At 44.9% G+C, this 24,514-nt stretch overlaps 1 protein-coding gene across 8 annotated transcripts; it reads left to right on the plus strand.

Annotated features, from left to right (window-relative positions):
- Window positions 1–735: 735 nt before the first annotated feature.
- On the plus strand, window positions 736–22,236 carry tax1bp1a (Tax1 (human T-cell leukemia virus type I) binding protein 1a). Of its 8 annotated transcripts, none has more exons than XM_013135613.3 (17): window positions 736–819; window positions 1,605–1,824; window positions 5,802–5,904; window positions 6,583–6,773; window positions 7,015–7,173; window positions 10,379–10,527; window positions 11,197–11,287; window positions 11,390–11,575; window positions 11,657–11,908; window positions 12,129–12,305; window positions 13,657–13,729; window positions 13,840–14,345; window positions 15,628–15,714; window positions 17,875–18,061; window positions 18,377–18,576; window positions 20,475–20,560; window positions 20,673–22,236. In XM_013135613.3, the coding sequence occupies exons 2-17, from the start codon at window positions 1,633–1,635 to the stop codon at window positions 20,881–20,883; spliced, it is 2,850 nt and encodes a 949-aa protein (XP_012991067.2). In that variant the 5' UTR covers window positions 736–819; window positions 1,605–1,632; the 3' UTR covers window positions 20,884–22,236. The 8 variants fall into 8 exon arrangements, with proteins under 8 accessions (XP_012991067.2, XP_019905913.2, XP_019905916.2 ...); XM_020050354.2 differs by having other exon boundaries at window positions 756–894; window positions 15,634–15,714; XM_020050357.2 differs by having other exon boundaries at window positions 756–894; window positions 7,018–7,173; window positions 18,386–18,576.
- The last annotated feature ends 2,278 nt before the right edge of the window (window positions 22,237–24,514 follow it).

Genomic DNA, 24,514 nt, shown 5'->3' on the forward strand with positions numbered 1-24,514 from the left:
TATGTTTGTTATAGGCTACAGTAATATCATTTTTTACATACAGCAGTAAACCAAAAAGTGAAATAATATTTTAAGATAAGGGGAACCTTGATATGCTTATAAACTTTATAATCATGCCGTGCTGTACAATTCTAACAGTTCAGCAAGTAAAATGAGCATTACATGTTCCTAAATGCATGAGAAGAAATACCTGATTTCTAACCAACCTACATGTTTCCAATTTGAGTTTTTATATTGGAGGATGTATTCCTTTGAAAATCCTGTACGGCAATCCTAGTAGATATCATACAGGACTGGTCCTATACCAAAAGCCACAAAAAACTACTAGATTATTTTCTATAAAAATTGCATAAGAAAAATCTAGTATGAACACTCCAAGAATCCTACAGGATGGTTACAATTCATGATACAAAGGATTACAACGGTTCGCGATATTGAATGTACTTCTGTTTAAATTGTGTAATTACTTGTTTAATTTTCGATTATTCTGATATGTCATTGTGAAGTCGTGTCTGCGTCTATGAAATTGCAAGCTATTGGGGAGTTAAGCATTACTGTGTGTTTGACACGCATTTTTCTATTCCAAATGCATTCAACTGCATAAATATCCTGACATTTACGTACTTCACATTTTCTCAAATGTTTTGAAAATGACATCACATTAAATGTACGCGTGGTGCAACCAATGAGGTTAAACACGTGCAATTGGAAGCATTGGTCTCATCAGCACCACCAGCCCATTCCGGAAGTGACAGCATCAGTTTTCCGATTTCAGGAAGAGCATCAGCATCTTCAATTCGTTGACAACCGGGACTGAATGTATGTGACAACAACGACTGTCAAATTTAGGATTTCAAAAACATTTGTTGCTTTTTGGATTCATATAGCAGACAGGTAATTAATCGGCTCAAGTGGAATCAATAGGGCTGTGATTGACCTATTATTGCAATGGGCTATGGCCTGCTGAGAAACAGATAACCCTGGGATTATTGCTAGCTAACGCGTTAGCAAGCTAACCTGCAAGATCAGCTCGCTAGCTTGTTGTCAAATCAGTTTTAGGTAAGGCCCCTTGAAGGTTATTGCGTACTTAATTTAATCGAGCAACATCAGTTGACACCGACTATCACCGACAGTTACGTTAGGAAAATGTTCTCTAGGAACAGCAACATTGTACATAATCATTGCAAAACGTGTTGTTGGTCAGATGCAGACTAGTCATGACTGAAAATAGGGAGGGAACGTTACACTGTTAAGTAGCTGTCTGTTGCTAGCTAGCCGCTCCGATTGAGTATGTCAAGTTTCACTTGTGCTGGCCTTATTACTAAATTAGATTGTTTTGGTTTTGGCGCTCATGCTTTTCAGATTTTTTGCTTGCGGTTGACATGATCTCTTGCTTACGTTAGGAAATTCCTCCTTGTTACATTTCAGTTAATATTTCGGTATCCAACAAGTACTTTGCGTAACAACAACCGCCCTAACAGTGAACTCAACCAATTTAAATGTTTATCAGTTACTTTTCAGGGGTGAAGACAAAATGCATGAATAACCATACATTTTATGTGTCTCTTCCTTAGGTCACTCAATCTTTATCTCGTTTTCTGCAGGTCAGACAAATGAAGTGAAAAACGGGATATGATGTCATCGTTTCAGGTGGTAGGCTCATCGCCCAGCAGTGGCATCGGAGTAATGGAAACATCAAACTTTGCCCATGTCATCTTCCAAAACGTTGGGAAGAGCTTCCTGCCCCAGGCAGCACTGGAGTGTCGCTACACACTCACATCTTACATCACCCCCAACCCCAAAGACTGGGTTGGCATCTTTAAGGTAACATGCTCATTATTGTAGTTAAGGTAGCTTATAGAAATCTACCATCTGATTGGCTGAATGTAGTGCCAGTTGTAATTTCATAAGTAAGTGGGAGATAAGATTTTTAGGCCATATCACAGTATATTTGAAATTTGGGATGGTAACGTGTTCGTGTGTGTGTATCTCACAGCATTTCATTGTTCCTTTAATTGCAATAAAACATGTTAAAGCAATAAAAAAACATGTTAAAGACATGTTAAACCTGTTACAAAAGTGTAAGAGTCTGGGATGGTAACTACACGCTTCTAAGAGTTAATTATTGGGTTTCTACAGTGCGGTTCTCTGCTGTCTATTATGCCAAATGTCACATACAATGAACTTCAGAACAATACAATGAACAGATAGACTCTTACAAAATAATGTTGTATTCCAACACGAATTCAAGTAACTGCCGACACATTCAGCAATGCAGTTCACAATATTATTCTTCAAATAATTAAAAAAGCCTTTTGTTTGGTCATAGGAACTGCTGCTTATTTACTTGTCTGTGTTGGAACCTCTCATTGCACACTGGCACTACTGGTCGATGATAAACGTATCGCTTCTGAATGCATTCGCTAACTTTCCTAATACTCATGTGAGTTTTATCTTGGGGGACACAAGATGTTGTTGGTGTCACTGTCACCCGACATACTATACAGCTAGCTGTTTTCAGCTAGTGGTCTGCCTTTTTAATGTCCAAACAATAGAGGAAGCCCCCTTCAGTCTAATTAATTGTTGATTGACTTGTTGCTTACTGAAAGCATGTGAGAGGTGTGTTTGTTTATGTTGAAACAGAAAACAGCCTTTTACAACATCTCAGCGATTTATGGTATTTCCTAGCCATTCTACGTTGTCGCTAAATCCGTGCTCAACCCTGACACAGCAGAGACTGTATTGGCAATGCCCTACCTTGGCGCCCATCAGCATACCGTTTCTACCATCCATATTGGCCACCCCTGCTGGTCACCTACAGGACTCAGATCCTTCAGTTATTCCCTGACAATGTACTGTACAGCCTGTGGGGGGTTTATGTCTTCTGAGTCATGACCAACCAACCAATAGATAGGCCATTGGATTAGGCCTCGTCGGGCCTTTCATCGACCTGATTTTCTTCTCCCTGCTTCCTTCTACAGAGATATTTTCATCAGTGATGTGGTTATTTAATGTGCGGGGAGGCAGGGAGAACGGTAAGGTCTTGCTGGGGGGGGGGGATCATGGTCGGTTATTTTCAGCTTTGTCTCTCAGTCATTGAGCCAGATCTTTCTACCCCCCCCCCCCACACACACACACACACATCTGTAATAATTTCTTCCTTTCAATCTTCTTCATTCTCTCTTGCCCCTCCCCCTCTCATGCTGCTCTCTCTCTTTTCTGTCTTTCATCAGGGCCATCAAATCTCACACTTAATTAACAGGAAATGTGGATGAGGAAGCTTAATGTCTCATAAACACACAAAGCACACACTTTATCCTCCTTTAAGAGGTTACTTCAAATCCACCCAGCTCAATTAAAAAAGAATAAAGATGCTGGGTTTATTCGGAAAATGTCGATTGGAAAATGTAGATGGTTAATCTATGCTAATTAAATCTTTTTGATGGTAAAACATCACGGGGGGGGGGGGGGGTGTATTTCGTCGTGTATTTCCGCAGCTAGAGGTGGTTGGCTTTTCCCATGAAAAGCTTGGCATCGAAGAGTGAAAATCAACCGCAGGAGAAATTGTCAAGAGAACGTCTGTTTTTCAATCTTCCCTCCCTCCACTTTCCTCCTACTCACTCTTTCATCTGTCATCACCTAATGTTTTTTTCTTCTGCCATTACACCCCGTATCTTGCTGTGTATGTTTGCGGGTGCGTGCGAGAGAGCCCGTTTCGTTGGTGCGATTGCACAACCGTGAGAGCTCCAGACACACACATCTTGTGGAGATGCTTGTGCACTTACTCATGCTACCCTTGACAGACAGACAGGCCGACCGACCGACCGACCCACCCTGATGCTCTCTGACACGTTCAGTGATCTGTAGGTTAGGCACAGACACCCCCTACTGGCTGAATGCTGTCACTGATACTTGTTCTATGACATGGGCTTGGCAACACAAGGCCCTGAGGAGGCCGCGTTGACATCAGTACACTAACACACTCAGCCATCCATCAAATTAAATAACACTTAGAATGAGTTTTTTTGACATTCCTTGTCTTCCAATTCCATGCTCCAAAAAGATTCAACGTTTGATGTGAAACACACACACAGACACCTCAATGCCGCTGGAAAAAGCCCCTGATTCAGGGGGTGGCGGAGTTGTGGCATGTTTGTGGCGCTAGCTGGGAGAAACCCGTGTAGCAAGCGTGTAATTAACATGTCATTGGCCGGTGTGCACTCGGCTCTGAGTCATGATGGATGGAAGCTTCGTCTGTGATTATTTTATAAAACGACTGCTGAGTCATCTGAACAGTCCAAACCAAGCTCCAGTCACCTGCAATACTACCCTATACAATTAGCACATTATTTATGTGTTCAAACTTCCCTACAGACAAATGCAAACACATACATGCGTGCATGCTCACAAAACAGTCGGACATACGCACAGGCTCACTCAGTGAAATATCGTAATCTGTAGAGTCATTAAAACATGTATTCAAATGTATAAAGAATGTTCTCCCTTGACTTTGGGTGGTGTGTAGTGTCATGACATGAGACATCAATTTCACCAAAATTCGGACATGCATTACCTGCCTTCATAATATAACACCAATTAATATCGTATCAACATTATCACCCCAGCCCAGGACATTATCGTCACGCCTGCAGTCATCACTCTGAAAGTTGTCATTGCATTGATAGCGGATGGACGTCATTAAGGTGATACTGGCCGGGAGGTTTAATAGGACAGAGATCGGGTCAGAACCAGTGGTCGCGCTCACCCCAGTTTGAACACTACATTCGCCTCTTTTTATCCGTCACTGGTGCATTATCGCCGCACCGTTGACCTAAAATATGTAGGAGGGTGTAAAAAAAGAATTGTGTGTGTGTGTGTGTGTTTGAGAGAGAGAGGAGGGGTAGATGGAGGCAGAGTGTAATCGTATGGGACAGTTTTACAGTGTTTGGTTGAGTTATGATTCTGTCCTCCTTTCATCACCTGTCACTTAAACCACTTTCACGTCATTAGTTCCCTCGTCCACCGCTCTGAAGTTGGTGTAAAATTAGCACCGTTTCTGTGCTTGTTCGTCTGCTGAAGCTGTAGTCCAGGGTAGACGACCTGTTCTTGGATGGCTGCTGCCACTGCAGGATGTTGTGTCCCCAACTGGCCACCCCGCCAGAACGACTGCATGTGTCCTGGGATTGACTTAAGTCCACCGCCTGGCGTTCCACGTGGCTTCAGTCAAAGCCATGTGGTGCCTTTCTGCACACAAGGCCCACACCCCTACTGTAAACCCTGCTGCCCCGCTCTGTCATCCAAAACGCACCTCCTCCCACCACGTCACAGAGAACTGGGAAGCAGTGAGGGTTTGGACTTTAATGTTCTGGTCATTAACCTATCTTCAAACTGTTATTGGAGTGTTATAAAGGCAGTGTCTAAATATGGTCAAAGGTTCCTGTCTGTCTTGATCTTTAAATAATATTCGATGGTGTTTAGTGCGTAGCAGGCCCAACGTGACCCGGTCAAATCTAATCCACCAAACCAGTGGCTCTCAAACCTGTGGTCGGGGACCCTGAGAAGGACCACCTCATCCATTTCACTAACCTAGGGCTTGATGGCTAATTGACAGATGTGGTCAGCCTTACTGGTTCTTCTAAAGGTCAACGGGATTGAACAGCTGGGGGCCCCCGGGGAGGGGTTTGAGAACCACCGGCCTAAATACGAAACATCCTGCAGCCGGCTCCACACCAGCCTGTCAGTATGAGGTAACACTGTGGTCTGTGTTTTTAACTGGGTTCTCCTCCTCTGTGGGTCTGTAGGTGGGCTGGAGTACAGCCAGGGATTACTATACGTTCCTGTGGTCTCCCATGCCAGAAAACTACCAGCCTGGGAGCACCGTGCACATGGCTGTGGTGTTCCAAGGTACACGCGCGCACGCGCTCAACCTAACACACATTCACTTAAAATAGCTCAACTCACACACTTGCCCACTCTCCATAACACACGCACACTATATGTACACCCTAACACACACATTTACTTCTGAAGATAGGCACATCACCTTCCTTGTGCAGGTTCAATGCGTCTGTCCCCAACATACTTGATAATATCACCCAGGTCAAATACTGAAACCAAATTCAAACCAACTTATTTGGTGACAGGTTGAGACATACATGAAACGTTCACGTTTACATAGCTTGCAGTTGTTAGAGAGAAACTTTGGGTAGTGTTTTTTTTCTTACCTGAAAAGTCATTTTTTAACAGATTCTTTTCATAATGTTAGTATGTTAGTGAAAACCAACCAAGGGACATGTGGGATGGACTAAAGTAACTCCTAGGTGTATATAAAAACCACATCCTTTATTTTATTGGTGTGGTGAGGTGTTGCTGTGGTGAGGTATTTTTGTGTGTTGGGGTGTGGTTGTGTGGTGAGGTGTGATTTTGGTGTAATGAGGTATTGGCGTGGTGAGGTTTAGTTGTGCTTCAACACTGTTGTTGCTTGCTCCTTGGGGTTTCGGCCTTGGAGATAAATGTAAGATTGTGCTTGTTGCTGGAAGTGATCCCTTGTTTTCTGACCAACTGGGTGGGCCTCCTCTTCAGGTTATTATGTCCCCAAGAGTGATGGGGAGTTCTATCAGTTCTGTTACGTGACACACACGGGTGACATCAGAGGTGCCAGCACGCCGTTCCTGTTTCGCCCGGCCACGCCCACCGAGGACTGTCTCACCGTTACAGAGGACGACAGCAACTCTGATATATTGGTGGTGACCACCAAGAGCAGTGTGCTTGAGGTACACACACACACACACACACACACAGACAGCTTGCACTTTAACCTCCTAGTTCAGTATTTCCTACAGGTTTTGCTTAGCGACCAACCAGTTGAGAAATGCTGTGCTAGGTATAGTGTCATTTCAAGTGCTGGAATACAAAGCCAACAAGAACAAAAAATGTCACTGTCCAAATGCTTTTGAGGTTCCTTGTTGTTATTTTCCTCCTCTATCCCCTCCTCTCCTGTTTTCTGGGGAGCAGCAGCGCGTAGATGAGGCGCAACAGGAGTGTAGGGAGCTGTTGAAGAGCATGCACCAGCTGCAGGAGGAGAAACAGCAGCTGCAGGAGGAGCACAGGAGGCTCCACAGAGAGAGGGAGCAGGAGAGGGAGACCTGCAGCCTCCTGCGGACACACAACCAGGTGAGTGAGGGGGGGGGGGGGGGAGGAGACGGCCCCCTGCCATTCAGCCACGGGCTAAACACTTAAACCACGAGGCTATCCGCGGCGCTGTGAGCGTAGACAGTCCAGTCGGTGCCCGTTCCCCTTCACTGATCACAGCATCAAAACATCAAAGGCCTGAAGTTCACAAATGATCTGTGTCCGTGTTTGAACATGTGTGTGTTTGTGTGTGCGTGCGGGCGTGCGCGCGTGCGCGCCCGTCCCTCTGTCCTGTTTTAACGAGCCTACTCACTGGGCCAGAACACTAACGAGATGTGGTCTCCCAGGCATCTGGCGTCAGGCCGATGCCATCTCAACCACAGATTGAGCAAATATGATGTCAGGCAAACACACACACATTTTCATCTGCACCCACCCCCCCCCCCTAACATGGAGGTAATGCCAATGGCTTGCAACCTCTTTTCCAACGTGTGAGGAATGAGAAAAAAGTGTTCACAAAACTGCCTGAGGGGAAAAAGGCCCTGCCAGGTTTTGTGAGAAACATGACTCAGGCATGCGATTCTACTCCAGGAAGCTCTCCCTCTCAACTCATTTAAAATTGGCTTTGTTGGTTAAAGTAAAATTGTAAGAGACCAAGATGGTTTTTCGAAAGGATAAAATCACATCAACAGTTTTATTATTAGTTTATGTAGAGTGGTGTAGCTACCGTGCCTAAGGAAATTATTCAGACCCCTTTACTTTCTCCACATCTTGTGCCTTTTCTAGATTTAATTTGCAATTTGTTAAAATGTGTTTATTTAATTTTTGCCTATTTATCTACACACAATTCTCCACAATGAGAAATCCAATGGTTTAAGAATTGTATACTAATTTTGAAAAGGTAAAAGTATTCAGCAGTTTGTAGAAGCTCCTTTGGCATTCTTGGATATGCCTGTAAACTTAGATTTGGGAAGTTTCCCATTCTTAAAGGTTGTTTTAAGCTTTGTCATATTGGATGGGGAGTGACTCCTTGAACTGCGTTTTTTATATTTTCAAAAATTGGCACAAATTTCAAAAACATTTTTTGTCATTATGGGGTATTGTGTAGATTGTTGACAAAAATGTATAATATAATCAATAATAAATGAAGTCTGTAACAATAGAAAAACTGAATGGTCTGGATTCTTCCTGAAGACACTGTAGTTGCGACACTGTAATTGCAAACAGTCACATCAACAGTTGATGTTGCGATTGCACATTTCGGTATTTCACTCAACAGATATTGGAGTTTCTACTTGAGTCGTATACTTGAGTAGTCAAAATTGTGTCTGGAGATTGGAAAATGCAGCTGCATTTCCACCTCATTTTGTGGGCAGTATGTCCACAGCTGGTCTTCTATTGAGAGTCAGGTCAGTCTGTGGCAGCCTTTCTCAATAGCAAGGCAAATCTCTACATTGTCAGGGTTTTTCTTTATTTTGGTTATTTCACACTGGTCTGGTATTCTGCCACTGTGTTGTTTCTTTTTAGGGCATTCCAATATTGCCTCTTTTTTTGTTAACCCTTTACAATGTGTCAAGTAGTTCTTTGTTTTCACGTGAGCTGGTTGGGTCTCTTGGTGTTCTCTTGGTGTTCTTTGGGCTCCGTTTGGGTTGGTTAACAGGGCCCCAGGACTAGCTGGTTCAGGAGGCTCTTCTCTAGGTTTATCCGTTTGTGAAATTTGAACAGCTCTTTGGTTATAAGCAGCTAGGTCTTAATCCTGCATGCATTCTTTTGGGTTTTGCATTGGACTCTGAAAAATACTTTGGCAAATCACTACATAGTCAGGGTTTTTCTTTATTTTGGTTATTTTACACTGGTCTGATATTCAGATTTCTTCCTGTAGTTTCTCCATCCATGTTTCTCCCGTTTTGTGAATTTTTGGTGGATATGTGTTCTAGATCCTAGACCTCAAAACCATACTGGGCAGCAGGTTCCACAGGGATGTTGAGTCTTTTTACGTTGTCTTTTTTTGCACCTTGTTGTTCAGTGAATGGCAATCTTTATGACATTGTAACCTGCATATAAAGAGTTAATTCGCAAAAACCTGGAAGGGAGAAGGTGGGTGGGGGGGGGCAGGAGGAGGCGGGCCCGGGACAATGATGAAATGGAACCCAGTCTCTCACTGCCCCCTGCTGGTCTCCTGCACATGAAGTTGATACCTGGCTGTTTTTATGATGGACAACATTGCTATAAATAACATTTACACAGGGAGTGGATTGTAATGTCGTATTCTTTATTAACCAAGCATTTTTGTTAATAAATAAATGATGTGTGAGTTTTTGTAGTACATCAGAACATTTGAGTATAGTCACCACTGCTCTTGTTTGGTGCAGTACCGATGAAAATATGATTGAACTGGAACATGAAAACATGTCATAAGTACATATTTTGCGGCTGCTAATTTTACGACGACACATTTTATAAGGTCTTAATGCGCTGCTAAAGTGCCTACAAAACGGCTGTAGTTAAATCATTCATCCAGGGAGCCAAGCCCACAGGGAGAGTGTGTGTGTGTGTGTGTGTGCACGTGCATGTGTGTGTACGTGAGTGTTTGTTTGTTACCTGTACAATGCCACTGGATGTGCAACTTTGTGTCCACGTGTTTCTTCGAGTTTTGAAATAGTACACGTGTCCGCTTTGTTTCAGGGGTTTGTTGTGTGCTTCTGCCTCTGCACTTGTGTGTGTGTGTGTGTGTGTGTGTGTGTGGGTCAGAGGCCTACTTTGGTCATTTGTTTTGTACCAGAAGTATGTGGAAGGTTTAGTTGCGTAATGAAAACTTTTTAATCTAGTGAAGTTAAAATGCTACATAGTTGTGCCTAAATTTACATTTGTGGTCACACAGTTAAATATTTAGCTGCGAGTCAAATTGGCGGCGTATGTGTGTGTGTGTGTGTGTGTGTGTGTGTGTGTTTTGACTTGAGAGATCGGGGGGTGTTTAAGTAGGCGTGCTGGTCTGTCAAGTGCAATGCATTCTGGTTGATTTAATGTCCTCTACTGCTCAGCATGAGCATGTTCCAACAAGGCAGGTCACAGGCTGGACCAGAAACAAGATTCACCCCTATACCCCAACGAGACATCCTGTTCTGTTCTCCTCTCCCTTTAAAGACATTAGGACAGTACTCCCTGCACGTACGCCCATTACAAAAATGACAAAACCGCCAACTGACAGTGTGATTGACATCTGACTGGTCCGGCGTTGTGGTTGCAGGAGCTGTTGCGCTCCTCCCAGGGCTTGTCAGAGGAGAGGGAGGAGGTGAGGCGAAGGCTTCAGGAGGCCACAGACCGGGTGAGACAGTTGGAGGAGGACCTGCTGGAAGTCACTCAGAAAGGAGTGCACAAGGAGACAGAGCTGGACTGGTGAGGAGACGCACGCACCCGCACGTGTTTCGCTGAACGGATGTTTTGGGATCAAAATGTATTCCTCCAGTATCTGTTATGTCCTCTAAAGCACAGGTGTGGATCTCACTCCAGAAAGGGTAAAGTGTCTGTGGATTTTCACTCCAGCTTTGTAGTTGACTGAGTTATTATGGTCATTTACTACTATGAAATAGGAGAGTTTTCTTTATTCTCAACAGAGACCACACCCTGTCTCAGATAGCACCGCCAATCACAATTCCCATCAATATGAGGTTCAGGCGTGCAGGAGATCATTCGGAGAGGGGGGTGTTTTATTACTAGAATCACCAAGGATTTCAGATGGATGATCATCATGACATCTTTAAACCTTAACCCTAAACCTATCCATTATCCCCCGATACTAACTCAACCCTGAACCTCTATTTAACCCTTACCTTAATGTCGCCAGAAGCCTAAAACCGTTTTTGTGAGGACCAACAAAACGTCCTCGCACTGCCAGCTTTGCAGTGAGTTATAATACTAGTTACTATACTGGTTCTGGCAATAGAGTAAAACAGGCGCGCACACGATTGATTCTTAACTGAACAGAGAGCTGGGATTGTGGGCGAACATTATTGGTGTTAATAATAATGTAGTAGATCAGCTGATGTGTTCAGCTGTGTGGTCCAGTCTGAGAGACAGGTTGAAGAAGCTGAGAGTGGAGAAGGACAGTCTGGATACTCAACTGAAGAACGAGAAGGACGAGAGGGACCTCTACAAGGTGAGAGTACTGCGTGTGTTTGTGTGTGTGTGTGCGCGCGCATCTGTCTGACTTTGTTGTTTCTGTGTGTGTATTTATAATTGTGTGTGTGTGTTTGTTTAGGCCCACCTGCGCAGCACAGAGCTGGAGAACACCAAGCTGAGCGCGGAGCTGCAGATGCTGAAGGCTGTGGAGCTGAACAGGGAGGTGACCATCGCCCAGTTCCAGGAGGAGCTGGACAGGCTGCGGGCCTGCGTCACTCAGAGAGACAGCCTGGAGAAAGAGCTGCACAACCAGGCTGTCGACAAGGTACAGCTCCACTGAGGTAGCTGCTGGACGCCAGGCCTCACGTCACCAGTCTGTGTGTCACACCCGTCCCTCTGTCTCCAGGCCGAGATGTCTCGCCTGAGGGAGCAGCTCCGCCAGGCCGAGGAGCAGCTCCAGGCGTCCCGCCAGCAGGCCGCCATGTTGGCCTCAGAGCTCCGTGATTCGGCGAGCGTCCGCGACCGCACCATGACCGAGCTTTATCGTGCCAGGCTGGAGGCAGACGCCCTCCGCGCCAGTCTGGCTGACGCCCAAGCCGAGTGCCGGCGAATGGAGACACAGCTGGACCGCATGAGGACGCCCCCCCGGCAGGAAGTGGTGAGGGGATCGTAGACGCCCACAGAGACATTCATGCAGCTGTACCAGGAAGTAGCTTCAGGCCCGGGCCTCTTCTATAAACGTGTCGACGTGTCGTCGTCATTACTCCAGTACAGTGACTGACTGTTATTGTCTTCCTCTATGACCCCCTCGAAACCCCCTCTTTCTTTTCTCCTCCTTTGTCTGTCCTTGCCGCGTCCCACTCCCCGCCTCCTTCCAGGGTGTGGGGACCTCCAGTGAGGGGGCTGGTGTGGTCTCGGAGGCAGAGGTGGAGCTGCAGAGGGAGGTGGAGGAGCTGAAACTGAGACTCCACATGGCCGCTGAGCACTACAAGGAGAAGTACAGGGAGTGTCAGCGACTCCGCAGGCAGGTGGCCAAGCTCAGTGAGGCCCAGGGGGTGAGCCTGCCTGTCTGTCTGTCTGCCTATCTGTCTGCCTGTCTGTCTCTGTCTGCCTGTCACTCAGCCTGCCTGTCTGTCTGTCTGCCTATCTGTCTGCCTATCTGTCTGCCTGTCTGTCTCTGTCTGCCTGTCTGTCTCTGTCTGCCTGTCACTCAGCCTGCCTGTCTGCCTTTTTGTTTGTCTCTGCCTGTCTGTCTTTCTGCCTGTCTGCCTCTCTTCAATGCTGAAAGTACACCTCATTGTCATATTGCCAGTTAGTGTTCAGCACAAGCACACTGGTGGAGTATTGGGTGGAGTTTTCCCTTGGTGCAGATTAGGTTGAACTTTCCTACCCCAGTACTAATTCCTGTATGAGTTCTGCGTGGCATGTAGGTAAATCCAGGTCAATGGTGGTACCATATGAAGGCTGATATGCTGTAAAGGATAGTCTGTATACGCATGATTCTGCCGGTTCTCAGTAAGAAATGTAGAAAGTTCGAAATTAGCAGTGGTCTCTGAGATAATGGTGAACAGTGGTCTCTGAGATAATGGTGAACAGTGGTCTCTGAGATAATGGTGAACAGTGGTCTCTGAGATAATAATGAATGATAACTACCAGTGTTCTCTGAGATAATGATGAATAACTGCCATCAGTCTCTGAGATAATGATAACTGCCTGTAATCTCTGAGAATACAGCAACAAAACAAGCCAGTTTGACTATGCTACCCACATAAAGACACGTCATAATTACCGTTGATGATTATGCACTGGGGGGCTCAATTACATTATGACCACCTCATTATCCATTCAGCATCCAATAATCTTATAGTGACCACCACACTGTTCAAAATACTTTGAGAATCTAGGTATAGATTCATGGAATTGACATACTTTTGGGTGACACCCTCCAGGAGCCTTGCCAGAAGACCTTAGGCCCTATGGTGAAGCTTGATTGTAATTATTTTTTGTTAATTTCTGAAGAGCAGCCAAGTACTTCTAACAGTTTATAGTCTCCACTCATCCCTGAGGCCACCTCCTCAAAGCCTCCTGCATAGATCACTGTTAGGTTGAAAAGGGCATTGCCAATGATTTGAGCTGTGTGGGTGTCGTGCGTGGCGATGTGAGGTCCAAGGTCAGCTGTGCTCCTGCCGCACTCAAGTGCTACACATAAAAATGATTGAAGGTTGGCAGGTCTCTAAGTGGGGGAGGCACTCTGCACCTGACAGGGGCTTTGTCTGTAATGGCAACCCTGCGTTTGTCCAGGGCCCTGGTGCCTGTTTAAAAGGAACAGGGTGTCATTTCACCATCAGCCAAGTCGTGTGTCTTGTGTCCACTGCTTTGTTAAACTGGTCATCTCTCGTGTTTTAGGAGTCCAAAAGGAATGCTGCTACTGAGACCACGCAGGAGTCACTGACACCCAGTCCAGAGTCCCCTACAGCAGGTACTCACTCACTCACTCACGCACGCACGCACGCACACACACACACACACACACACACACACACACTGATCGCTGCAATACTAAATCCTCAAACCTGTGCGTGTTTGCAGGCAATCTGACTACAGCTGCCCTGAGAGGAGCCACTGAGAGACCCTCTGGCCCTGACCACAGTGACAAAGATGGGGAACACACTGACACACACAACACACCCACTTCAGTGGCAGAAGAGAGGGAGCACACACACAATGACACACAGGGCAACACATTCTCTGGCATGGAGACCATGAGAGTTGGGGAGAAGGGGAGATGGGTGGAGAGGGAAGTGGGTGGAGGAGAGGATTACGAGACGGAGGGGAGTGTGGATGGGGAGAGTAAAGAGGACAGGGGTGTAGAGGAGGAGTGCATGAGCATGAAGATGGGGAGCTGGGTTGAGGTGGAGAATGAGAGGAGGAGCGCCGAAGAGGCGGAGGATGGGAGGAGTGTGGAGGAGGTGGAGGAAGAAGAGACCCGTTCAGTGGAGGAGGAGTTGGCGAGGATGGAGGAGAAGTGGGCGGAGCAGTGCGCCATCAACGAGACGCTTAAACAAAGACTGGCTAATGAGGAAGAGCGATTCAGGGTTAGTCTCACAGTTCACACGCTCTGCACAGGGTTAAAGTATTATCTGAATGGGAATGCCTTTTTCGGGTCACCCTGAAAGATAGTAAAACCCAAAATGTGTATGTTAGATTTCTTGTGTCTAACTGTGTTTATTTGAGCAGTAAATAGTGGGGTCTCTCCTTTGATATGTTCTCCTGAGAAAGACAGACTTGCAGATCCACATGTTTTATAGCTGTTTATAATACACACACACACACACACACACACACAATGGAGGGGATGGAAGGGGAGGGAAGAGAACTACAGAGCAGAAGAGAAGTGGAGAAGACGGGAGGAATTGAAAGAAATGCACCATTTTAGCCCTCTGTAGTGGGACAGACTGCCTTTGTAGTAGTTTGAGATTAGAAGAGTCATGTAAACTATCTGACAGGGTCAGAGCTTGATTTATATACTCCCCAGTGCTCCAGACTACTGGGTACACTTTAATATCAGCCCCATCGGCTCAGGGTTTTTCTAAAAGCTAGTCAGCTTTAGAGTCCAGCTCAAAGGACAGAGCTTGTCCGCTTGCTTGGGGAGTAGTCGGATTTCATTGGTCTTCAACTCACAGCTCAGTCTTTTCATTCAGGGTGAATGGAGTTTAATATGTGGTGTAGAATATTTCCTTTTGCAGTTCTAATATTATTTTATGGTTAATGTCCAGTGATAGTATCCTACCTTCCCAATCAGCTGTTGAGCCGTCCCGCCCCTGCCTCCCAATACTCTCATTAAAGACAAACAATTTGGTTTGATCGTCTTAGCAGAACGTGTCACTCTCTTAAAGTGGCAGTGCAGTGCTGGAATGCCTTATCAGCAGATTCTTCAGAATGTATCAGTCACGGTGCAGGTTTCATGTCATCCAAATAGAGGGGCTATATACAAGCTATTAACACTAGAAGTGACTGTGCGCTGGCGTCAGTGGACTTCAGGGGAGTTAGGATACAGAAACAATCACCCGGCTAAAAAAATTCATCCAACACTTCATCCCGACTTTGAACTCGTCCTTGTTAACCAGTCAAACGTGGGTTGTAGTGTAGGGCTTAGAGAATGTCTGGGATGGTCGTGTATCGTAATGGCTTACATGGCTCGTATGTTCTCTGTGCATTGTGGCCAATGGGTACAATGTTTGTGGGCAGTTTTTCCAGTGCCTAATGTGGTTCCATTGTTAATGTTAATGTTTTGACTCTTTTCGTCTCGTATAATGCCGATGTTTTTCTAAAGTTAGCCCCCCCCCCCCCCCCCCCCCCAATGTTTCCTTTGTCAAGATCCAGATGGCAGAGAGGGCCATGGAGGTGACAGAGCTGAAAGAGAGTCTGGCTGAGGCCCTCCGGGAGAAGGACCAACTCAAGGAGGTATTATGAACGTACTGTAGGGCTGTTGGAGCCTCTGGCCTCAGGAACTACAAAGACACGGCTATTAAAACATCCGAACTGTGGTGCCAGGAGCTCTCGTCTGTTTTAGTTGATATTACGAGTGGGCCGATTCTCCGATGCACATCAATCACCAGTTCAAATGTTAAAGACAGGAGTGGGTCCATTGTAGGAGGACATCACCAATCCAAATCCAGCATGACTTGGTCAGAAAGTTAATAAGAAAATTACGAACAGTCTGTTTCATTAACATTTCATACGTCCATTATATACCATACAAACAATACCCTTATAGGAGGCCAAGCTGAGTTATCAGTAATTCTTTTTAATTTGGAAAGGAAAATGAATATGTTCATTAGACAAATGCTAGTGTTTCATACCCTATCGCATTGATTCGTTCCACCTACTTAACCAAATCTCAACGAATTCTTTTTTTTTTCATTCATTTTTTATAGAGCTACCACTGAAATCTGCACAGCTACAGACTGCAACACCTACTGCTATTTCTATAGCTGCCTCCCTGTCCCCAAGACTGAAAATACACCTAACCGTGTACTGCCGTTATACAATAACCATTAAATTGGGCAAATGCCGTTCTGTGTGTCTGTTTCACCCCACGATCAACCTCGTTTAAATGTTAAACTGAATAGCCCTGCACTAATGAAGTCCTCTAAAGAGAGATGGGGGGGGGGGGGGTTAAGAAAGGAGAGAGGGAAGTGTCAGGGAGGGAGGGAAGGTGAGGGGGGGTGAATAGACAGAGGGAGAGAGGGAGACCGAGAGAGGGGAGTGGAGAGCGAGCGGGGGAACACCTTTAGCAAGCTTGTGAGAGCTAGGTGAGCTGAGTTTTGACATCTCTTAACAGTAAAGAATAGATTTTTATAGCAGGTAGAATAATTACTTGGAAGCTCTATGAAAGAGAAGCCTGGAGTTGCTGCTGATGTTACATAAGAACCAGTGGATCCTTTCAGATCTAGGACAGGTGTCTCGGTGTGTGTAAAGGGGAGTTCAGACTGGACGTTGCTACATCATTCAGGTCTACTGGTTCCGAGTCCAGGTCCAGATATACATACGTTGCCTATAGACAGTCTATACCTGTAGTCCCGTTAATTTGTGTCAGTGTTTTAGAGTTTCATGCATTTAAACATCTGAATTCTGGTTTAAGTATGCCCAAAAAACAGCTCAGGAGATTCTGTAGGCATGGGGCAAAACATTTTGGTGAAAACGTAAATGGAACTTTCTAAGCCGAAGTACTGACCTACTCCCACACATTTGTACTTGCTGCTTAAGGGGCTTCCACTAAGTTTTAACTGAGTCGGGTGGAGACTTACCTAGTGATGGCCATTTGAGGCTACATTACCCTTCTTCTAGCAGCAGGATATTATGCGAGCTGCGCTAACTCAGATTTTCTTTTTCAAAATAAAAGCCATAATTGAAATTTATAAGGCAATATACAGGTGCTGGTCATATAATTAAAATATCATCAAAAAGTTGATTTATGTCAGTAATTCCATTCAAAAAGTGAATATATAATATACAAGTTTCACTTTTTGAATGGAATTACTTTTTGATGATATTCTAATTATATGACCAGCACCTGTAGTTAACAATCTAGTCAGTACATTTTATGTTTAATGTCCGTTCCAATGTTGTTCTTGTCTGTTCTTTTTTACAGATTAACTATATTGCCTTTTAGATTTCAATGATGGCTTTTATTTTGAAAAAGAAACTCTGAGTGCTGGCAGCATAATATCCTGCTGCTAAAATAACGCAAATGAAGCCTTGTTTGGCCATCACTAGACTTACCCAGTTAGGATATTTCAGTTTAGTGATCTTAATATATAGCTCATTTTCTTCTTAAGAAAAGCATTCCCCTTTTAAGTGTGGTGAATGATGTGTAGAGGAGTGGGGGGAAAAACGAATTTAAATGCAGAGAACTCTGAATATTTTCGTGTATGTCTGGGAGGGTGATCTATCTCAGAGGTATGTTTAACTCAGTTATACTCAAAGCAATAAAGTCCAAATAAAAGCATGTCCCATGTCATTAGTTTCGGAACATTCTGATTTCCTTGTTTTCCTCTGTGCCGAGATGTTCTCCAGTCATTTGTTTTGTTCTCACTGGCCATGTCCTTGACCCCATCACAGAAGCTGCAGCATTGCCAGGGCAAACAGAGGGAGCAGGAGGCTAAAGGTCAAGGGTCAGAAGTCAAACTGCCTGTGTTGCTCCGCTATCCATTACCCTACCCCCAGGACCCCTCCCCACCCCCTCTGGTTCCCCAGAGACCCGCAGAGCTACAGTATGGGAACCCTTACTCCACGGAGAACACACGAGGTGAGAACCTCATCTCTGTAGAACTGTGGCTCAATCTATTGCTGATTACAGCGTATGTGGTCTCTCCCAATCTCACGTTTCTCTGTTCTCCAGACCTCCTTGAATTCTCTCCCTCACATCTGTCCGTTGACCCACACCTGCGCGTCTCTCTCCGTGTTAAGAGACCTCCGGTTTTGCTTTGTTCTCTCCACTTCCTAATTCCTAATGTTGTTGTTATGTTTTCTTGAGACCACTTCCTGTTTCCTGTGTTATTGGTGTTTTCTCCTCTTCCTGTTTCCTATATTGTTGTTGTTGTTGTTGTTGTGTCTTCTTGAGACGGAGCAGACGGGGCCCTGTCTCCGGAGCAGATGCCCCGGCCACCCCCTGAGGTTCCTGGTCCGTGTGCCCCCCCAGCCACCCTCTCAACCCCCCCGAGTGCAGGGTGGGAGCGAGAGGTGGTCTGCATCCAGCCCTCCTCCTCACGGAGTATGAGCCCTCCTGACGGACTGGAGCACCCCCCAGAGGAGCCACACAAAGTGGGTTCGCACAAACACACACATTAGGTTTAGTCCTCAGTAAGTAAAACAGGAACACACAAAAACACTCCCAAACAGACAGACCGGGTTCTAAAACATATAAGACTATGTCCATTTCTGTTCACATCCAATCCTTTGTCAGTGTCTCTATTTCTTTTTTTGCCGGACCGTGTAAGCGGAGCCGGCTAAGAAGAGCGAATGTCTCTTACTGAGTGACTGACTGACTGCCCGATCACCCCTTGTTAAATAGCGTAGTGGTTAGAGAAGCGGACTTGTGAACTATAGGTCCAGAGTTCGTATCTCCTCGCAGGCGAAGCGAAATACGCATTGTGAATTATTCAGTATTGACGAAAACTTATATTGTGACTTTTTCTGGCATGGAATAGTTTGTCTTCATTCTCGCTAGCAATTGCTCAATTCTTATGATTATTCCTAGAAAGTCAGTAGATACTAGTAAGCCTATTACTGGCTAATAAGCTGTTAAAAAGGCCAGTGGCAAAAGCAATACAGTTCATAGATGCTTTTTGTGGTGGAGGTAAACTTAATAAGAAACGTTAGTCAGTTTAAGAATCGTAAGTCTAGCGACTGCTGAAACGTGTAATGCCGTGGCGTAGTGGTTGAAGACAGTGCCTCTCACGTGGACGACCTAAGTTTGAATCTATTGAGAGCAACAACATTTATTATTTCTGATAGATTCACGATTCTCTCGTCTTTTAACTTGATGAAAAAGTTAGTTATCGTTGCCTTTATTGATGGTTATTGTATAAATGTAATTCACCAATGAAAGACAAAAGTATGTTGTTTTGCCATGAAATGAAATAGCTTTGGCAGACTCGCTAGCAATTGCTCCTTATGACTATTCCAGTAAGTTAGTAGATACCGGTAAAGCTTATTACTGGCTGATACGCTGCTAAAACAGCCAGAGGCAAACGCAATACATAGACGCTGTTTGTGGTGGAGGGAAGAAACCTTAGTCAGTTTAATTGCATCAATGTCATTCACAAATGGCCAATTAACTATTAAAACAGCCAGTGGCAAATTAGGATTTGCTCATGATAGAGACAAGAGGCTATACTGACACCCAGAAAATACAGCTCCGTGGTGTAGTGGTTAACCGCACAGCCTTTCACGTGGGCGATCCGGGTTCGAATGTTGGGCCGGCTGAACTTGCCTGGTTTCTAGTTTTCTCTCATTTGCGACACAACATTAAGGCCGGGTCACACTGCAGAGATTGTCAAGCTCTCAAAAACGTGGCTGTTGCCCGTTTTATCACGCTGCTCGCTGAAACAGAACGGCGCCACCTTCACCTCCAGCCAACAACTACAGCAGAGCTGACCGGTTCCCCGTCGACAGGACGAACCTTTCACCTCTCTTCGTCCTCTCTTCGTCTGCCTCTCGTTCGCCCTCCGCCTCTCCTCGCTGTCTCTTCCTGGTTCCCCTGCTCTTAAACAGGAGGACCCAAGGGTGACCAGAGTTAGTAGAGGAAAGCTAATTTAAATAAAAAACTAATTAGTGTCTTCCTCTCCTTGAGCTCGTTAGTTTTAGACTGACAGCAGGGTCTGGAGGCGGCTAATTGGTGGAGGTTGTCCTTAGGCGCAGATTTAGGATCCGATTATCCTCTCCAAATGAGAGAGAGAGATCGCCAGAGAGGGGGGGATGAGAGAGGAAAGTAGGGGAGATAGGTGGCATCTTCACCCCAGTCCCTAATTGGGATGAGGTGTAGTGGGAGGGCAACACACACACACACACCCTGCTCTTTACTGATACACTGGTATCATGACCCTCTCTTTTCTGGCTCCATTAACCTTTGGAGAGAGACATCAGTGTTCAGAGTGTGCGAGCGTGCGCGCGCGCGCGCGCGTGTGTGTGTGGAGTAATGGTGTGTGTATGTATTGTAGGTGGGCGATGGGGAACAGCCGACCTGTAATCACCCGGGCAACAGCCGACATACCGACAACAGAGGCAGTTTCTGTTTTGACTCCAGGTACCGCACACACACACACACACCACCTCACACAGACAATCCACCCCAGCTTTAGAAATGTTCCCGACACCTAACCCCTTTCCACGCCGTGTCGTCCACCTGCGCCACCCAGCGGGGAGGTCCACAAGCGCTGTCCGCTGTGCGAGGTGATCTTCCCCCCCCACTTCGAGCAGCGGAGCTTCGAGCAGCATGTGGAGAGTCACTGGAAGGTGTGTCCCGTTTGCTCGGAGCAGTTCCCCCTGGACTGCCAGCAGCATCTGTTCGAGAAGCACGTGGTCACGCACTTCGACGGCCACGTCCTCAACTTCGACAACATGGAGTAGCGGGGTGGTCAGGGGAGTGTGGAGGAGGGAAAGTGGGATTGAGAGGTGTCACAGGGAATTGGTGTTTGCAGAACTTCTGTTTAAGTCAGGGTTAGGGATGATTTCAGTTTAGGTGGGGGGGGGGTGGGATTCCGAAACTAGACGATAAATAAGGTGGGGAAAATTGCACTTTTAATGGTATGAATGTGTAAGACCGGGGATGGGTCGGTTCCGGTTTTGGGGAAAATACTAAAACATTGCTTGCTGTGAGGCTTACGATTTACTGTCAGAGCTGTTGGGCTTTGTTCCATATTATGATGTCATCTTTTGGGCTTTGTTCCATATTATGATGTCATCTTTTGGGCTTTGTTCCATATTACATCATCTTTCTGCTTTGGGGATGAGGCGTCATTATCACTGCAGCATGTGTTCAGTATCCGTAGGTATCATCCGTGTCAATCAGCCAGTCAATAGTAGCTACTTTACAGGACTTTGCTTTCAGTTCATGTTCCCAGTCACTCTGCTAGCCACACACAGTGATGGGATGGGATGGGAGGGGGCAGAGGATTTCACTGTCCCGTGGACACTAAAAGGTTACGGTGGGGATTAGGGTATGGATAAACTGATCCTAGATCTGTAGTCAGGGGAAACACCGAGCATTGGAGTAAGGATTAAGTGATGTTGAGGCCATTCCAGCCTAATGTATTGTACTATATGACAGAGTCATACTCTTGTGAGCAAACTATGTCAGAGGTAAAAAAAAAAAAGATTTAGCACTTAATTTCACTGCACTAAAAAGGCTTTATTATTCCGAATGTATACTGTACATATGAAGGAAGTATCACTATTATGGAGAAATATCTGAATTTGCTGTTTGTTGTGACTTCTCAATGTATTCCATCATGTTTTAGTAAGCACAGAATAATGAAGGATCAGTTAGGATTTACTTCCTGGTCTCCATTCACTGGATTGGCTGATATTTTCCATCATGTTCCGCTTCAAGTTGATTGGAGGGAAAGTAAATGGAGATGACAGCTACAGTAAATGTTTGTACACATTCACTGTGTATCAAGTATGTGACTGGAGATATCAATGAATTATTTTTAGTTTGTTTCAGTTCAAGTCAGTTATTTTCAAAGACGTGCAATTGTCCACAATGAGTCTTAATTTTATTCTGAAAATCACCTAATTGTCTGAGGTTTTTACTGTTCTTTCAATGTGACCACACAGTGCTGTACATTCGGTTTCAAAGACTCACACGTCTGTCTTGACCATCATGTCTTTTATGCAACCCTTTTATGAGAGTGAGCGTGTGTAGGTTTGTATGTGAGCATTCAAAAGATCTTTACGAATAAAGTACGCTTGTCAAATGGATACAGTTGTCATTTCCATTTTCTGGGTTAAAACACACAAACCAACCACAACGAAGGTTGTAGGCTACAGGGTTATTCTTTTATTTGTTTTTCAAAATGTAATCATGTTTACATTTATGAAGCAGCTTCTTATATATAAAGACAGTTTGACATAGTATACCAGTCTCCCTCATAACTGCTGTTACCTCTGTACAAATAGGAAACCTTGTTTTCCACGTAACATACGAAAATATAATTTAAAAGCACTTGACAAGACACATTACAATACATTCACTGTACACAGTATATTGAAATAGTACCCCTCAACTCACACACACACAATTGTACTGTACTCCTGCCTTCCTCGCCATGCAATACTGTCTGTTCAACTGTGTATTTAATCTGTAACCGTGGCAATTTCGGTCTCGGTGGGGAGAGGACAGGTTTATGAGTGTTTTGACAGATCCCGACATGGGGGAACTCTGGTCTGTATCTCGCCCTCTGACACTTTGCCAGAACGCTCCGGAGCCAAGGTCTTTAACTACAGGAAAAACCTGTGAGAGAGACTCCGGAATGCGGGATTTGTTCTGAATGGCAAACGCTCAGAAACACTGCCTTCACTGCCCCACATGCCACTCTATCACTCCACCTCCCTCCGTTGTGAATTCCGGGGCTGTATGTACAAAGGCCTTAGAGTATGAGTACTGTTCTAGGATCTGTCCATATAATATCATTCACTATTATCGAGAAGGCAAAACTGGTCCTAAACCTGTACTCTTACTCAGAGGAGCTTCATGCCAGGCACAAGTACAAAGTGCACTTTGCCACACCCGTATCAGGGGTTGTTATGGCAACAGTCAAGTGGGGTTGAGTGTGTGTGGTCGGGGACCATCATCACAGAACAAAATGATGGTTATGTTTTAGGATCTGACCAAACGGAGGCCGAAACGAGTCCCATCTTGCCAGGTGACACACCTTTTGACACCACAGCACTCTAGCTCTGAAGGCATGGTATCACAAATGGCCCCTCGATGTGGCAGACACCTGACAGTCTCTTGCTCTACAGAAACAATGGGCAGAGCCCAATTATGACACTATCTGCCACCCAAATGGCACTCTACCCTAGCTCTATGACACAGATCGGATCCAGTAAAAACTAGTGCACTACATGGGCAGCGTGTCATTTGGGAGGCACTCCTGGTGACCTGGCACAATATAGGGCTCCTGTCAAAAGACACCCGATTCCCTATAAAGTGCACAACAAAAACAGGGTGTCGTTTGATAAATCAGCCATGTTATAACACTATAGCACTGTAACAGATTGGAATAATAACACTATAAGATCAGAAACTGCAAACAACTCGGCTAAGAAGCGACATACACTCACTGACTGTACTGGAATGCTGTGGTCTACAACGCGAAGGCAATGAAAGGTTGTCGTGTAATCTTAACACACACACGCCCTTAAAGGTAAAAGCATGCACAAAAACAAATCCAACCGTCAACACTCTGTCACACACACACACACACACACACACACACACACACGTACACACACACCAGAGGCGCAACAAGACAGTTTTCCCTTGACACGGTTGCCGCCTCTTGGATGAAACCATATGACAGTGTCTCTCTCCCCTTAGGCACATGGTATGGTCAATGTTTGGCAGTAGAGAGCTGTTGGCAATGATCATGTAAAAGAAAAATACAACACTTGGCAACTGGAATAGAATAGTGTTCACACTACAGTCTGGAACAACCTTCTGGAATACAGGATGTACAATCCATTCTGGAATGATTGGGGAGTAGTTCTAGAACCGGTTTAGAACATTGGGAATGAAGGAATTTATTTCCCTGTCTCTCTATATGGGCCCAATGATAACATCTGCATATGTAAATTTGTGCATTGGAATTTAGTGTAGACTAGGAATTTTAAAATCAACTGGAAAAACTGAAAAGTTGATTTTGGGACACTGATCTCAAGTTAGAATTCAAGCCATTGTCAGTTTGTTTTTGCTGCTGGGAATATCTAGACCTGAGGTCACATAGCTTTCACATATGACACAACAGAACAGGTTGTTTACGGGATTGAGAAATTAAAATGAACACTTAGATAAAATATCAAAGAAAATATATGAAAAATAAAGTATAAAATAATGCTTGAAAATAAAGTGTAACTATTTTGTATATAGTAATGAATACTTATTTATATATATATATATATATATATATATATATTTGTGTGTATATATATATATATATACACATATATATATATATATATATATACATACACATAC

The sequence above is a fragment of the Esox lucius genome, chromosome 10 (genome assembly GCF_011004845.1).
Source record: "Esox lucius isolate fEsoLuc1 chromosome 10, fEsoLuc1.pri, whole genome shotgun sequence".
NCBI lineage: Eukaryota > Metazoa > Chordata > Actinopteri > Esociformes > Esocidae > Esox > Esox lucius.